Source organism: Oncorhynchus gorbuscha, linkage group LG12, assembly GCF_021184085.1.
Source record: "Oncorhynchus gorbuscha isolate QuinsamMale2020 ecotype Even-year linkage group LG12, OgorEven_v1.0, whole genome shotgun sequence".
Lineage (NCBI taxonomy): Eukaryota > Metazoa > Chordata > Actinopteri > Salmoniformes > Salmonidae > Oncorhynchus > Oncorhynchus gorbuscha.
This window is the reverse complement of record NC_060184.1, coordinates 59,116,381-59,132,355: the sequence shown is the minus strand read 5'-3', so window position 1 is coordinate 59,132,355 and position 15,975 is coordinate 59,116,381. Positions and strand designations below refer to the sequence as shown.

The following is a 15,975-nucleotide window of genomic DNA, read 5'->3' as shown; positions in this document are numbered from 1 at the left end:
TATTTTTCCTCTCTCTATCCCCCCTCTTACTCCCTTTGTCTTTCTCTCTCGTCCTTCATCTCTCCCTCTACGTCTCTCTCATTACCCCCCCCCTTCTCACCTCCTATCCTCCTCTCCATAGCTGAGTCTGAGGGATAATGACCTCATCTCTCTGCCTAAAGAGATAGGAGACCTGGCCCAGCTCAAAGAGCTCCACATTCAGGGCAACAGGCTCACTGTGCTGCCCCCTGAACTGGGTAAGACTGACCACACGAACACACTATTGCACACAGACACACACACAGTCACTGTATGTGGGTGCAGGTGTCGTTGACTGCTCCTCTGGTTGGCTGGCCTCTCCCAGCATCGCCCCACTGCCCTCACCATCCCTGTGTGTGTGTGTGTGTGTGTGTGTGTGTGTGTGTGTGTGTGTGTGTGTGTGTGTGTGTGTGTGTGTGTGTGTGTGTGTGTGTGTGTGTGTGTGTGTGTGTGTGTGTGTGTGTGTGTGTGCCCCAGATGGCATGCTTCACAGATCCACAAACCCATGAACCCCCACAGAGGTCACCAGGGGTCGACCCTCTCTCTGACAGCCTGTAGAGTACAATGTGTGGACCCTCGCCACTGGAGGTTCTGCAGCTCAACCCAGCTCAGTTTACGAAACTGAAACACCTTCCACTACAATACAAAGGAAATATTTTCATCAGTTGGTAAAAAAAACAAAAAAGGGGATGTCTTCAGCCAAGACCTAAAGCAGAAGAGAGAGAATTCAGGAGGAAGAGGAGAGGGAGAGATGGTCTCCTGTTTCTCTTACTATGTGTGTAGAGCTGATTAGAATCTCTCTGTCACGGCTCCCTAATCCCAGTGTCTCACTGCTCTGGCCTTGTTAGGGCCACAGCTACACCACCAGCCAAAAGAGAGGATGGGGGAGGGAAAGCGGGAGGGAAATGATGTGGCGGGAGAGAATGTTAGAGAGATGGAGGGACGGACAGGCGGAGGGAGCGACTGAGGGACGGGGTGCTCCAGAGATGGAGGGTCAGACAGGCGGAGGGAGCGACTGAGGGGACGGGGTGCTCCAGAGATGGAGGGACAGACAGGCGGAGGGAGCGACTGAGGGGACTGGGTGCTCCAGAGATGGAGGGACAGACAGGCGGAGGGAGCGACTGAGGGGACGGGGTGCTCCAGAGATGGAGGGACAGACAGCCGGAGGGAGCGACTGAGGGGACTGGGTGCTCCAGAGATGGAGGGACAGACAGGCGGAGGGAGCGACTGAGGGACGGGGTGCTCCAGAGATGGAGGGACAGACAGCCGGAGGGAGCGACTGAGGGGACGGGGTGCTCCAGAGATGGAGGGACAGACAGCCGGAGGGAGCGACTGAGGGGACGGGGTGCTCCAGAGATGGATCAGAGGAAAAGAGGGGGATGAGGGGAGAAAGAGATGAAGAGTGAGTGGCCCCTCTAACAAGGAGCAGCCAAGTGCACAGGGGAAGTGCAGGTTTGGGGATCGAAGATCGGCATTGTAGCTGTCGAGACCACACTGGAGAGAAGAGGGACTAACACCACCCTAATCCTGTAACTAGGGGAGAGGGATGATGGAGCGGTGGGAAGGAAAAGAGGATAAATAAGGGCGATGAGGTTTCAAGTGTATGTAATATAAATTTAAAGAAAGTGTATTTCAGACATTATTACAGTTTAACCATACTGTAAAACCATCAAATCATTCAGTCTCTGAATTCAACCCTAGTTCGTTCTCACTAAAAGAAATTCCAGACAAAGCTGAAAGCAAGGAGTTGATTAAGAAGAGCAGTGAAACTGTAGATTCTGTACAATTATAGATGAACAGCTCAACAACCCTAACTGACTAGTTAGCATGGGGCTGCTGGTGTTGGCTTGCTCTGACCAGGCGTAACATTGGGGTTGGGGGACCTAGGGGTTTTAGGTTTTAGGCCCAGACAGCTCTCTCGGTGCTGGGCTAGTCAGATGTGTGTTAATTGGTCTCTGAGGTGCTACCATCGACCACATTAGCACCGTGACCCGTCGCCCGTGCCACAATGTTGTCAGAACGTTGTTCACTCTTTTGCCCTTTCTCTCCCTCTTTCCTCGCTCCTCTTCTCCCCACACCTTCATCTCTCCACCCGTTGACCTCTTCTCCCTCCCTCCTTTCCTCTCTGACACTCTTTTCTATATCACTCAATCTCCTAATCTCTCTCTGTTCATCCCTTCTCTCTCTTCAGGTAACCTGGATCTGACTGGACCTAAGCAGGTGTTCAAGGCTGAGAATAACCCTTGGGTGACCCCCATTGCAGACCAGTTCCAGCTGGGAGTCTCCCATGTGTTTGAATACGTCCGCTCCGAGACCTACAAGTAGTAAGTAGTCTAATCTACAAACACCCCTACACCTACAGCAGTAGTGGACTCACTGACTCCGACCTACTGAAGGAGAGGGCTCTAAGAGGAGAGAATGGGACGTGTGTGTGTTAAGGACTTTAATTCGTGTGACTGTCTGTGTGTCTCCCTATCCTGCTGGTCTTGTGGCTGTATCATGGTGTTGTTGGACCCTCGCCCTGCTCTCTCCTGGGGCCTCAAACCTTTACTTCTCATTAGGGACAGAGCGAGGGATGCGTGGATCCTCTGTCCTCTCCTTCCCTCTTTTCTCGTTCTGTCCATTGAGCTACTGGACTGCCACTTCAAGGCAATCCTCCAGCCGAGACCCACTCACTCTTATAGACCTGAGGGAGTTTGTCCGTTCCTCTACAGATGGCGTACAGTAGCTTTCGGTTTCTGTTGCGTTGTCTTCGTGCTCAGGGCTCTATGGATTTCCATCCCAATGTCAGGTGTAAAAGGGGGATAAATAAAGAAGCGTATGATGTCACTTCCTGCATAATGGCGGATGTCTCTAGGCTCTGACCCCGGCACCAGCTGTCTACGTCCCAGACTCCCTCAGTGCCAGCCCCAGACACAAGGATGGAGAGCTGGAGGAGGAAGGTGATACAGACCTGTAAGACTTGGCCATTGGTGGGAGGCAATGTTCTCTCTAAACCACGCACCTCCTCCAGGACTGGCAAACAGAAGAAACGCCAGCCCACGCAGAGACGCAAGAGGAGATTGAGCTTCACGGAGTTCGCCCCATTAGTTTGCACAATACAGATCAACGTCTTTTTTCTGTGATCGAATCAACATTATATCAGCCCCTTTTCAATGCAACAAACCAAAACAAATCTAACTTTGCAAGAGTGAGTGTGTGATTTTGTTGTAGGCAGAGCCAGATTCTATTGGCGTGTGTAGTCCACGAGAAGTCTTTCAATCGCCCACAATTGAATCTGCTTTTCAGATCAGTGCTGCAAGTGTGCACATTTGTTGATATTCTTTGCTAGTAAGCAAGTTAACTCAGTTATAGATAAGTATAGGGCAGCAATAGGGAGTTAGTTTGGTGGGAGCTACCCAGAGACCAGAGCTAACAGCATGAAATAACACTCCCAACAACAGCACAGCCCTGTCTGACAAGCCCTGGAGCTGTCGATGTCTGCTTTGAGTTACCTCTACTGTCTGTTCACTGCTGAGCCCATCTTTACTCTAAAGCCTTGTGCGCACACACACACTCTATTTCTCTCTCTTTCTCTCTCTGTGTTTCGCTCTCTCTTGTAATATGTTTTTCTGTTTAAAAGAGCAGAGACTTTTAAAGATTTCCTGTGTGTGGATGGTGAGGCTAATTTTAGTCCTCTTATAGAGGGCAGTTTTATTTTGGAGTCTTTGTTTCTGGAACAACCCAGTCAGGTCATTCTAGTTAATGTCTGTCTGTCTAGTTGGTTCTATTAACCCAGAATCAGATCAATTACTATGACGGGCTTGAGGCATTCATTTTGTCTGTCTGTGACTGGGGACTTGTATTGTAGTACAGTATCGGCCCATTCCAAAGCTTTTTACGCACTACTTAAACATTATCTATGCATTTGAAACCCATAGTTTTGGTTTGTACTATACCAGGTATGTTCTTAGATGGCACAGTTGAACTAGCCTTGTCCATTGCTCTATGTACTGTACTTAACTTCTGGGCTCCCGAGTGGCTCCCGAGTGGCGCAGCGGTCTAACGCTTCGATCATATCAACCGCGTCATTACATTTCGGTACACCAGAATTGCATTAATTTCCAATGAAACACTGCCTTGCAGCGTTGCGTTTGCCTTGCAGCGTTTGCCTTGCAGCGTTGCATTGCAGCGGTGCGTTTGCCTTGCAGCGTTGCGTTGCAGCGGTGCGTTTGCCTTGCAGCGTTGCGTTGCAGCGGTGCGTTTGCCTTGCAGCGTTGCGTTGCAGCGGTGCGTTTGCCTTGCAGCGGTGCGTTTGCCTTGCAGCGGTGCGTTTGCCTTGCAGCGGTGCGTTTGCCTTGCAGCGGTGCGTTTGCCTTGCAGCGGTGCGTTTGCCTTGCAGCGGTGCGTTTGCCTTGCAGCGGTGCGTTTGCCTTGCAGCGGTGCGTTTGCGGTGCGTTTGCCCTGCAGCGTCGCGTTTGCGGTGCGTTTGCCCTGCAGCGTTGCGTTTGCCCTGCAGCGTTGCGTTTGCCCTGCAGCGTTGCGTTTGCCCTGCAGCGTTGCGTTTGCCCTGCAGCGTTGCGTTTGCCCTGCAGCGTTGCGTTTGCCCTGCAGCGTTGCGTTTGCCCTGCAGCGTTGCTTTTGCGGTGCGTTTGCCCTGCAGCGTTGCTTTTGCGGTGCGTTTGCCCTGCAGCGTTGCTTTTGCGTTGCGTTTGCCTTGCAGCGTTGCGTTTCCAGAGGCAGTTGCAGTGCGTTCTGTGTGGTGCATACGTTGGGTTTATTGAATGCATGTGTCAAACTGGGTAGACAGAAATGGCAGCAGAAGGTGAATGATGAACTATTGTTGCGTACATATTCAGATGATGCTATTTTACGCAAGACTCTGGCGGTGTGTTCGAAGCGTAAGGCACTGCATCTCAGTGCTAGAGGCGTCACTACGGACCCTGGTTCGATCCCGGGCTGTATCACAACCGGTCGTGATCGGGAGTCCCATAGGGCGGTGCAAAACTGGGCCAGCGTCGCCTGGGTTAGGGGAGGGTTTGGCCGGGGTATGCCGTCATTGTAAACTAAGAATTTGTTCTTAACTGACTTGCCTAGTTAAATGAAGAAAGAAAGAAAAAATACTAAACTAGAAGACCAGAGATGCAGTCTAGGTTGAGGCGGCAAAAAATTGGGCCAGTGTCACCTGGGTTAGGGAGGGTTTAGTAGGCCGTCATTGGGAGGCGGACGCAGAACAAATCCCGCTGTTGAAAACTTTCATATCCAGCTGATCCTACATCTTCAGAGAGACTCGACCCACACACTGGAACTTATCTTCCTGTGTGTGTGTGTGAATATGTGCCTCTGTGACCTGGTGCAAGGACATGTCTGTCTGGGTTTATCCAAAGCTATGGCATCCCACTCTACTGTTGAACTGTAGTAGATTCTGCAAGCATACAATATGCATCTAGGCACTGTGACGCTCATAGTTACACCTTTTGTTGCAATCAAACCAACAGCAGTTTCTGTCAATCCAAAATAGTACACTTATTTTAGCGTTCCGTTTCCAAAGTGTACGTTTTCTTGAACGTTTCCCTCTGTGTTTTGATAGCCGTATGCTAATGTAGCGCTGGCCACTGACCAACGACAGGTTTGATACACACCAATGCCGTCTGCATCAGACGTATGGTGTTGAAGACTGGCATATATTACTAACGGCAGGTTTGATGCACAATCAATGCTGTCTGCATCAGTGATGATGTTAAACGCTGTGGTCAATGAAAATGCCGGGTACCATAAATCACTACTCAGACAGGCCAAGTCAAACCGGCGTCCCTGCCGCTGAGATTATACTAGACCTCTCGCTTTATCTGTCTCATAAGTCATCTTTATATTTCCTCATCGATTCGCTGATTCATCAAGACAAAAGTGGTGGTGAATGTGCTGTTGGAAACGTCACGGTCTGCTGTTGATACTGGCATTTTTATTTGGTATTGCAGGGGACCGATTGCAAGTGTCATGAGCGATGATTGTTCCTGCTAATATTTTGTATTATGTAGTGTTTTGTATTTGTATAAAGTACCTCAACTGTGCCTTCGTTTAGTGTTCTCCATGGTACAGAATTCAAGGCCTCTAGGCCTAAATCTATTATGAGCTGGCAAAGATGCGGCAATGTTTCTTCCTTCCTTGTCAGTCAGCTTACGCCCTCTTCTGTAAAGTGGAAAATACATTTCTCCAAGAGAGAAAATAAGCATTTGCTTGCAGAAGTTCCCGTAGTCGCAAGTCTTCCACAATTTGAGATGCCATTCTAGCTTTTTTGTGTTAAAAGGTTTTTTAAATGACTCATTAGCTAGGAGTGAATAGGTTTTGTCTCTGAGTCTACTCCGTTGTTACATGGGTTATGCTCGTCATGGACATGGTGTGCTGTAGCACTCTATGTGAAATCACTGTGAGGTGGATCTTAAATAGGCTATTCAGACAATGTGATCCTCATTCTCTGTTAGTGTGTTAACGAGGTGCAGACTTTGTGGGGGATGGTGTTATTAGTGTACTTTCACTTTACTGGTCCCCGTGTGTGTGTGTGTGTGTGTGTGTGTGTGTGTGTGTGTGTGTGTGTGTGTGTGTGTGTGTGTGTGTGTGTGTGAGTGAGACCTGGGTTCAAATTCTATTTAGGGTTTTGAAATTACTTTCAGACATTTTGAAGGTAGTAGTTGAATATTGGAATATATTTGGAAATACATTTGAAATGTGTTGGCATGTATTTGAAAATATTTAAATGCACAGTGTATTATCAAATAGAAAATATTTAAATGCTCCCAAATGTTTTGAACCAATGTCTGTGTGGTATTTGGAAAAGTATTTATAGGAAGTAATTTGAAAATACTTTAAAATACTTCAAATTGAAGTACCTGATTTGGGCACATTATTTGAAAATACACAGAAAATAAGTTTTTAAGTAACTAATAATTAAATATGCATGTCTTTGAACCCAGGTTTTGTGTGTGTGTGGGGGGGGGGGGGTGTAACGGTTATCTCACATTAGACAGGCGTTAACAGACCTCCGGGTTGTGTCTGGTCTCCGAAGGATTCATAATCACAGCAGCCTCCTTCTCACTTTCCTCAGTGTCCTTCAGACACCACTACTCAAGACTCACTCTCTATTCCTCCTTCTCTCACTCCCATTTCCCTTCTCTTACTCTGCCTCCATCTAGCTCTTTCTCCCTCTTCCCTTTTCTCTACATCAGTTTACTCCCTAACATGTCATGGAGTTTACTTTCATTGCTTGCTCAGGAATAAGAGTACCAGTGTGCTTTTCAATGCAACGCATGGCAGAAAATGTTGTACTTCTTGGTATGTCCTCTTGAACAAAGAATCCATTGCAGTTGGTACTACACTATTTTTTTTATTTTTTTATTTCACCTTTATTTAACCAGGTAGGCTAGTTGAGAACAAGTTCTCATTTGCAACTGCGACCTGGCAAAGATAAAGCATAGCAGTGTGAACAGAGAACACAAAGTTACACATGGAGTAAACAATTAACAAGTCAATAACACAGTAGAAAAAAAGGAGTCTATATGCATTGTGTGCAAAAGGCATGAGGAGGTAGGCGAATAATTACAATTTTGCAGATTAACACTGGAGTGATAAATGATCAGATGGTCATGTACAGGTAGAGATATTGGTGTGCAAAAGAGCAGAAAAGTAAATAAATAAAAACAGTATGGGGATGAGGTAGGTGAAAATGGGTGGGCTATTTACTAATAGACTATGTACAGCTGCAGCGATCGGTTAGCTGCTCAGATAGCAGATGCTTGAAGTTGGTGAGGGAGATAAAAGTCTCCAACTTCAGCAATTTTTGCAATTCGTTCCAGTCACAGGCAACAGAGAACTGGAACGAAAGGCGGCCAAATGAGGTGTTGGCTTTAGGGATGATCAATGAGATACACCTGCTGGAGCGCGTGCTACGGATGGGTGTTGCCATCGTGATCAGTGAACTGAGATAAGGCGGAGCTTTACCTAGCATGGACTTGTAGATGACCTGGAGCCAGTGGGTCTGGCGACGAATATGTAGCGAGGGACAGCCGACTAGAGCATACAAGTCGCAGTGGTGGGTGGTATAAGGTGCTTTAGTGACAAAACGGATGGCACTGTGATAAACTGCATCCAGTTTGCTGAGTAGAGTGTTGGAAGCAATTTTGTAGATGACATCGCCGAAGTCGAGGATCGGTAGGATAGTCAGTTTTACTAGGGTAAGTTTGGCGGCGTGAGTGAAGGAGGCTTTGTTGCGGAATAGAAAGCAGACTCTTGATTTGATTTTCGATTGGAGATGTTTGATATGAGTCTGGAAGGAGAGTTTACAGTCTAGCCAGACACCTAGGTACTTATAGATGTCCACATATTCAAGGTCGGAACCATCCAGGGTGGTGATGCTGGTCAGGCGTTCGGGTGCAGGCAGCGAATGGTTGAAAAGCATGCATTTGGTTTTACTAGCGTTTAAGAGCAGTTGGAGGCCACGGAAGGAGTGTTGTATGGCATTGAAGCTCGTTTAGAGCATTAGACATTCTGCATGAGTATAGTTCAACCCTACCTTCACCCCACTAAGGTCTCTTCTATCACGATCACTGCTTTCTCTTGGCGTTGTCAATAGTATCCAGAAATTGCTGTGTCTTCAGTCTTCTGTGGTTTTCTGAAGCCCCAAACCATAGTGCAGCACCATTATACTCATCCGTTTAGGAGCATGTGTTTTAAGGAGGAGGGTATGGACTGTTAAGTAGTGCCCGCTCTCCTCTCTTCCCTTCGTCCTTCTTAGTTCTTCAAATTAAGTGTGTGTGTGTTGTCTTCATTGTGTTTTAATTTCTCAGTCAGCTCTGGACAGCTGTGCAGTGACGAACGCTAGCCACCCTCTCTTATCAGCAATCATTAAGAGAAGAGAGAGAAACGGAGCGAGAGAAATCTGTTGTGTGTGAGGGAGCAGAATTAGAGTTTAACATGTGTTAATGCTTTATGATTATGCCATGGCTTTCCCTTCGCCGCTGTCTGTCTGTCTGTCAGTCCACCAGTCCGGCTGCCAATTATTTCTGTCAAGTTAACAAGCTCCGTATGAAATATGCATGACAGGTACACACACACACACCTGCTGTGAAACTACTACTTCTGGCTTCAGCCAGAGACTGAAGCTAAATAGGCTCTAGGTGTATCAGTTAAAAATTACTTTAAACCTATTAGGAAGTGTTCTCCTCAATGCTGTGTGGGCATTTGGATCATTAGGAACCAATCAAGGTTTGTCTGGTCTAGACACAGGTGCTCAGCACTTTACAAACCCACCCGCTGAGTCTGCCATCTAAATGGTACCCTATGTAATGCACTACCTTTTGACCATAGGGCAATGGCCGTGTCAGTCACGTGATATTTAAAATGACGTGTTTTTAAACCATAGACCTCTGTGGAGTTGTTATCTTTGTAGAACTTTTGAGTTTTATTTTGAGTCCGACCTCAAAAAGTACAATGAAAGAGGCAAGGTGATAGATGATGTTATCATGTGTTGATAACTCTGAATTCAACTAACACATTAGTGTCATAACGGCACAGTAGGAGAGGGGAGGAAAATCCTTTGCACTAAGCTTCTCTCTGGTGTAGCTAACTAACATCCCTCCCCCAACACGCACACACACTTTACCTTAGCATATTTTATCAGGCGATTCTGCATGGCTAGCTAGCCCTAGTTCGTTAATTCTGCTGAATGTGCTCAGAAGAGTTTTCAGACTTTCATCCTCCGAGCTAATTATATTCATGCATTAATGAATATGCCCGCCTCGCTGACATGGGTGGACAGGGGCCCACTGGCTACTGGGTACGGCTGCCATTTGGGTCTTTACTCCCTCTGTGACTAGTATGTGTCTGGAGCTAGTAGTGCAGCTGTCGGTGTATGAGGCTGGTGAAATGGCTGTTGATCTAGTAGTGCAGCTGTCGGTGTATGAGGCTGGTGAAATGGCTGTTGAGCTAGTAGTGCAGCTGTCGGTGTAGGAGGCTGGTGAAATGGCTGTTGAGCTAGTAGTGCAGCTGTCGGTGTAGGAGGCTGGTGAAATGGCTGTTGAGCTAGTAGTGCAGCTGTCGGTGTAGGAGGCTGGTGAAATGGCTGTTGATCTAGTAGTGCAGCTGTCGGTGTAGGAGGCTGGTGAAATGGCTGTTGAGCTAGTAGTGCAGCTGTCGGTGTATGAGGCTGGTGAAATGGCTGATGAGCTAGTAGTGCAGCTGTCGGTGTATGAGGCTGGTGAAATGGCTGTTGAGCTAGTAGTGCAGCTGTCGGTGTATGAGGCTGGTGAAATGGCTGTTGAGCTAGTAGTGCAGCTGTCGTTGTATGAGGCTGGTGAGCTAGTAGTGCAGCTGTCGGTGTATGAGGCTGGTGAAATGGCTGATGAGCTTGTAGTGCAGCTGTCGGTGTATGAGGCTGGTGAAATGGCTGATGAGCTAGTAGTGCAGCTGTCGGTGTATGAGGCTGGTGAAATGGCTGTTGAGCTGTAAGTAAACTTTGTCAATCTCAGTACGGACTGAAGCAGTCAGTGATAGTTGAAACCTGAATGTCCAAAATCGACTGTATACTCACAGATCTAGAGTTTTCCCATTAGAAAGAAAACACTTCTCTTCAGTGAAGAAAGATGACAACGTGCGGAGGAGGACAGTGAAGACCTGGCGTGTTATTGTCTTGTAGTGGCAGACTGCAGATCGTTTTCCATACTGTCCTACACTATACAGACCCTGTATAGTGTATAACCACAGTACATCAGACCCTGTTATGGTATATAACCACAAACCACAGGGATAGAATAAACTGTCCAGCTCCCTGCCTCAGCCTAAATCCATAGTGACAAGGCCACAGGAAATCCATGGGGATGCTCGATGAGACTAAATGACAATAATTAAGACGCATGACAAACGAGCTGTGCTCCCAGCCTATGACAGATCTTCCCTCCACTCCTACTCTCCTCCCTGCCTGCCCACATCGTTAGCTGTAACCTTAAGGATGATCGAACAGTCTATTGTTGCTGACTGACCAGCCCACTGCTATGCTTACGTGTGGCAACAACGAGGGTAAGAACAATTTGGAATATTCTACCTCTGCTTTTACACAACTCATAGCACCAATGTATTGTAATGCGTATACCCCTGAGAGAAATTATAATTCCAATGACCCTAATGTAGATCCTCAAGAGTCGTGTATCATTCTAGGCAATTAGTGCAGGCCTACTACTGTGTATATGAGGTTGTTGGACTGTATTTGTGCCATAGAAGTGGATGGTTACTTCGTTAATAATGCATGTTGTACAGAGGCTAATTTGTGTTATTGTTACATCATTGATTTCTCTGATTTTTCTTCCTCACAGGGGCCTCAACCGTGCTGTTTGGGGCCCTCGATTGGCCCCTTGTCTCCATTCATTACGGGAACTGAGAGAAAGGAGAGAGAGAGAGTGGGGAAGAGAGAGCAAAGCTAGAGAGACGAGGCCCCTGTATGTTTGTCCTTTTAATGAGGCGTCTGATTGATAACCTGTAGGAGGCCCCTGGCCACTCAGGGGCCCGTGTTATAGAGCTGTCCTCGAGGCCCGGCTAATGAGAAGTGATGGGACTCCAGTGATCTCTCACCCCATTTGACCTGACCTATAGATACTGTCTTCTCTGAGGTATGCAGATTCCGATGCATAGTACAGAGAAAGGTATACTTGGAAATTTGCATTGACTGTGATATGTGGTTGTTTCCCTCCTATTAACCTTAGTTGAATGTACTGGACTGTAAGTCACTCTGGATGAGAGTTTCTGCTTAATGACAAAAGTAAGAGTTTGTATGTATTTCTAGGCGCCATATGAGTTTGAATTAACTTCTTATAACTATAGCAATTGATAGAAATGGTAGATCTTGATTTCACTCAGAAGTATATTTCCATCTGTAAAACCTATAGTAATGCTATAAAATAACTGTAAAACTGAAAATGGAATGGCCTCCCGAGTGGCGTAGTGGTCTAAGGCACTGCATTGCTGTGCTTTAGGCATCACAAAAGACCCGGGTTTGATCCCGAGGCCGTGTTGCCAGCCGGGCGCAACCGGGAAACCCATGAGGCGGCGCACAATTGGCCCAGCATCGTCCGTGTTAGGGGAGGGTTTGGCAGGCCGGGATGTCCTTGTTCCATCGCACTCCTTGTGGTGTGCCGGGTACAATGCATGCTGACATGGTCGCCAGTTGTACGGTGTTTCTTCCGACACATTGGCGCAGTTGTTTTCCGGGTTAAGCGATCAGTGTGTCAAGAAGCAGTGCGGCTTGGCAGGGTCGTGTTTCATAGGACGCATGGCTTTCGACCTTCGCCTCTCCCGCATCCATACGGGGGTTGCAGCGATGGGACAAGACTGTAACTACCAATTGGATATCATGAAATTGGGGAGAAAAAGGGGTAAAAAAGGACCCCTAAAAAATTATTAAACAAAAAAATTAAAAGTGGAACAGGATGATAAAGGATAGAGCTGGGACGATAAACTGAAAATCTTCGACACTGACCATACTTATTGTTCCTTACAATAGGCAGCCTATACTAGCAAAATTTATAATGGATTAAGTTTGCTAATATGTGTGATTTGTTAATGGGACAATTGATGGCAATAACTATCAAACTGGTAGTATTAGTTTAAAGGATAATAAAAAAAAATATAAATACTTTGGTGTACATTGCTATAAACTTATCGTGTATTTATTGTTATCGCATCAATTTAGGCAATTTATTGCATTTTTTTGTTGTCCATATCCCCCAGCTCTAATACAGAACACCTGATATCAGATCAATGACCCAAGGTGCTGCACAATTATCAAGAGAGAGAGAACCTATGGACACACACTGGCAAGTGCTTTGATTATTTAAGCCGTGTAAAATGGAAAATAGAAAAAGCCGTATAACGGTTCTCTAAGACCACACCAGGACCCATTAAGTTCTCTGTGCTGCTCTCCCCCTTTTAATGGCCCTAAGTCTTCACAAGGGTCCTGTCCAGTCCCCTCTCCACTCACTGCAATGCTATGGGAAATCTTTGTGTTTATGCAGAGACAGAACTGCTGCTGCTGCCCATGTACAGTGGTAACAAGACTCTAGTCGGCCCTCAATGATTTGCGCTGTATGTATGTATGTGTGTTGGTGGCAGGGGGGGGGCAGTTCTGTGGATATCCCATCTTCCCCTTGGGCTCTGGCCTCTCCAGTGAACAACAGACTGTGACAGAGTGAGGAAGAGAGAGAGGGGGGTGGGGGTTGGGAGGACAAAGCACATGGAGGAGCAGGAGAGAAGGAGGAAGAGGTGAAGTCTCGTTGTAGACTTTCCCATGGGATGGAACGTCTACTTTTTGCCCCCAATATTTTTATGAATATTGCTAGCAACAACAGAATCGACTCATTTTAAATGACAGATCTACAGTAGAAAATAGGAGAATAAAACTGCTGGTAAGCTTTCTTGACTTGGGCATACATTTTTGCCAACATGGCTAACCAATGTCGATTGACGCACCCGTGCGTCACTTGGTCACTTTATTTTGAATGTTGAATAGCTCGCCGTGTATTTATCCTAGAGACTTAGTTTATTGTAGTGGCTGCAGCTAAATCCCGTCTCTCCGCCATTATAAAGTTTGTGCACATGCCATAAATGGCTTTTTTCTACACACAAGAGGTTCCAAACAAGAAAATCGTAATTAAATAGTCTGTAAAACCAAAACCATGTGAGCTTCAAATGGTCACCAAACTAATGACTCCCACAAACACTACAGCTCTATGACATCCACAAGCTTCACAGCAGGCATCTGAAGGTAACTCTATACCGACTGTCAAAATAGCAAAAGACGTCAAATGTGTCCAAAAATAACTAACGTGACCAAAACCTGGGTCTAAACATTGAATCGAAGTTTTCTCATATCTCATAGATATAGGACATACACTTCAAAACCTTGTTCCTTTGAGAGATTTTTTGACTGTCTTTTTTTTGCAATTTATGGACGTGTTATTCAATGCGTTTTTATGGGCTATAGCAGTTTAGGTATAATTCAATGTTTTGGCAAAAAAAAAAAAATTATACCTGCAGGTGTCTTAAATTTCAAAATCAAATGGCTAAATTGTAAATTTTTTGACCATCTTAAAGCAATTCCAGATTTTAGCCCAGTAGATTTTGTGATCTAAGGGATTAGACCTACAGGGGTTATCAAGTTAAACGGCTGCTCTTACACCTAAATTCAATTTCTTTTCGCTATATGACGCTGTTCGTTTTGCAGCCACGATCCCAGCCATTTTGCCATCAAGATCAAAAATAGCCCAAGAAATAGGTTCAAAAACTAGAGATTTTTTGTAAGAAAATTCTCCCCAGTTAGTCTGATCTCATTGCTGCAACTCTCTTATTGACTCTGTAAAGGCGAAGGTCACAACGCCCGCTTAACCCGGAAGGCAGCCGCACCAATCTGTCGGAGGAAACACTGTGCACCTGGCGACCATGTCAGCGTGCATTGTGCCCTGCCCGCAACAGGAGCCGCTAGAGCGCAATGGGACAAGATCATCCCGGCCGGCCAAACCTTCCCCTAACCCAGACGACACTGAGCCAATTGTGTGCTGCCCCATGGGTCTCCCGTCGCGGCCGGCTGCGACAGAGCCCGGACTCAAACCAGGATCTCTAGTGGCACAGCTAGCTCTGTGATGCAGTGTCTTAGACCACTGCACCACTTGGGAGTCCTCTCACGTGGCCCATTATATCGGTATTTATTGGGCTATGTCATCCAAAAGGGTAGACCTAGTTATAAAGGAGAGTGGATACATTTTGCATAACTGGATGATTCTTCAGAGCAGGATGATTTGCAAGCAGAGTAAAATACATGTGTTATCAGTATTTATTTCAAGTCGGAGTCTATCATATTTAGGAAGTTAAGGGCAACTGCACCGTGCTTCAACGCCCATATAACCTAGTCTACAGGCTATTTAGACCAAACATAGGCGTACTTGATCTCGCACGCCCAACCAAATCTAATAATGGTAGGCTGCTGAACGTAAATCAGCAAGAATTTGGTTATTTGATTTGGTGAATATTGCGACGGAGGGGATTTTAACACACTAGATAACGAATAGCCTACAAAACAAAATACCTTTTCGAAATATTTTTGCATAACTTTGATAGGAGCAGGTAGACATAAATACATGTGTTATCAACATTGATTTCCAGTCGATGTCGGAGCCGAACCCAGCCTATTATATTTAGAAGTTAATTTCCATGGAAAGACAGGCTATTTAAGTGAGACCATGCATAGCTGCATTTGACCTCGCAAGCTCCAACAATAGAGGAGAGGTAGGTTCCTGAACTTGAGGCAGCATTATCCTATGCGAGTGTGTGAATAGTACGACAGAGGTGCTTTAATACAATAGTTAACACATAACAAACAGAAAGACAACCGTTCTAAATAATCTGTGGCGCGAAGACATATTTTCATCCCAAAGTTGTCTGTCTGACCGCCCACTCCCGCTGCGCAGCATGAAAAATGTAGACTTTGCCGCAATGCTCTCTGTCGGGGCCCGCGGGATGCCCTCGGGAAAGCGGCTCTCTAGCCCAGAGCAGAGAAACAATAGCATGCTGTTCAGGTGGCATGATAGAGCATATCTTTGCTGTGTCTCCCTCTTTTCTCCCCCGTGTCTACCCCCTCCCCCACGTCTTCCTCGTGGTTCCTCAGTATTCCACTCATGTTCCTCTGCCATGTCATTCCTCTGAGACTGTCAGAAAGAGAGCGGGAGAGAGGGGGCTGGGGATTGATGGATGGAGGGAAAAGGGGGGTTGAAAGGAGGGTGGGGGAGAGCGAGAGGGCGGGATGGCCGGGGGGAGGAGGAATGCTTTGTTGATCCCACCGCAGCTTCCTCTCCCCTTTCCTCCCCTCCACCTCTCACCTCTCTCCACCTCATCAGACCAATGTAAAACAAGACCAATTAACTCCTAAAACAGTGTTGTGTGTCT

At 46.5% G+C, this 15,975-nt stretch overlaps 1 protein-coding gene across 2 annotated transcripts in view; it reads left to right on the top strand.

The window, feature by feature from the left end:
- rsu1 (Ras suppressor protein 1) overlaps positions 1 to 15,975 on the top strand; it is a 35,225-nt gene that overhangs the window by 14,070 nt on the left and 5,180 nt on the right. For both annotated transcript variants that reach the window (XM_046292448.1, XM_046292449.1), the window contains exons 7-8: positions 122 to 236; positions 2,210 to 2,342. In XM_046292448.1, coding sequence (XP_046148404.1) covers positions 122 to 236; positions 2,210 to 2,342 — 248 coding nt within the window. The remainder of the gene's footprint in view (positions 1 to 121; positions 237 to 2,209; positions 2,343 to 15,975) is intronic.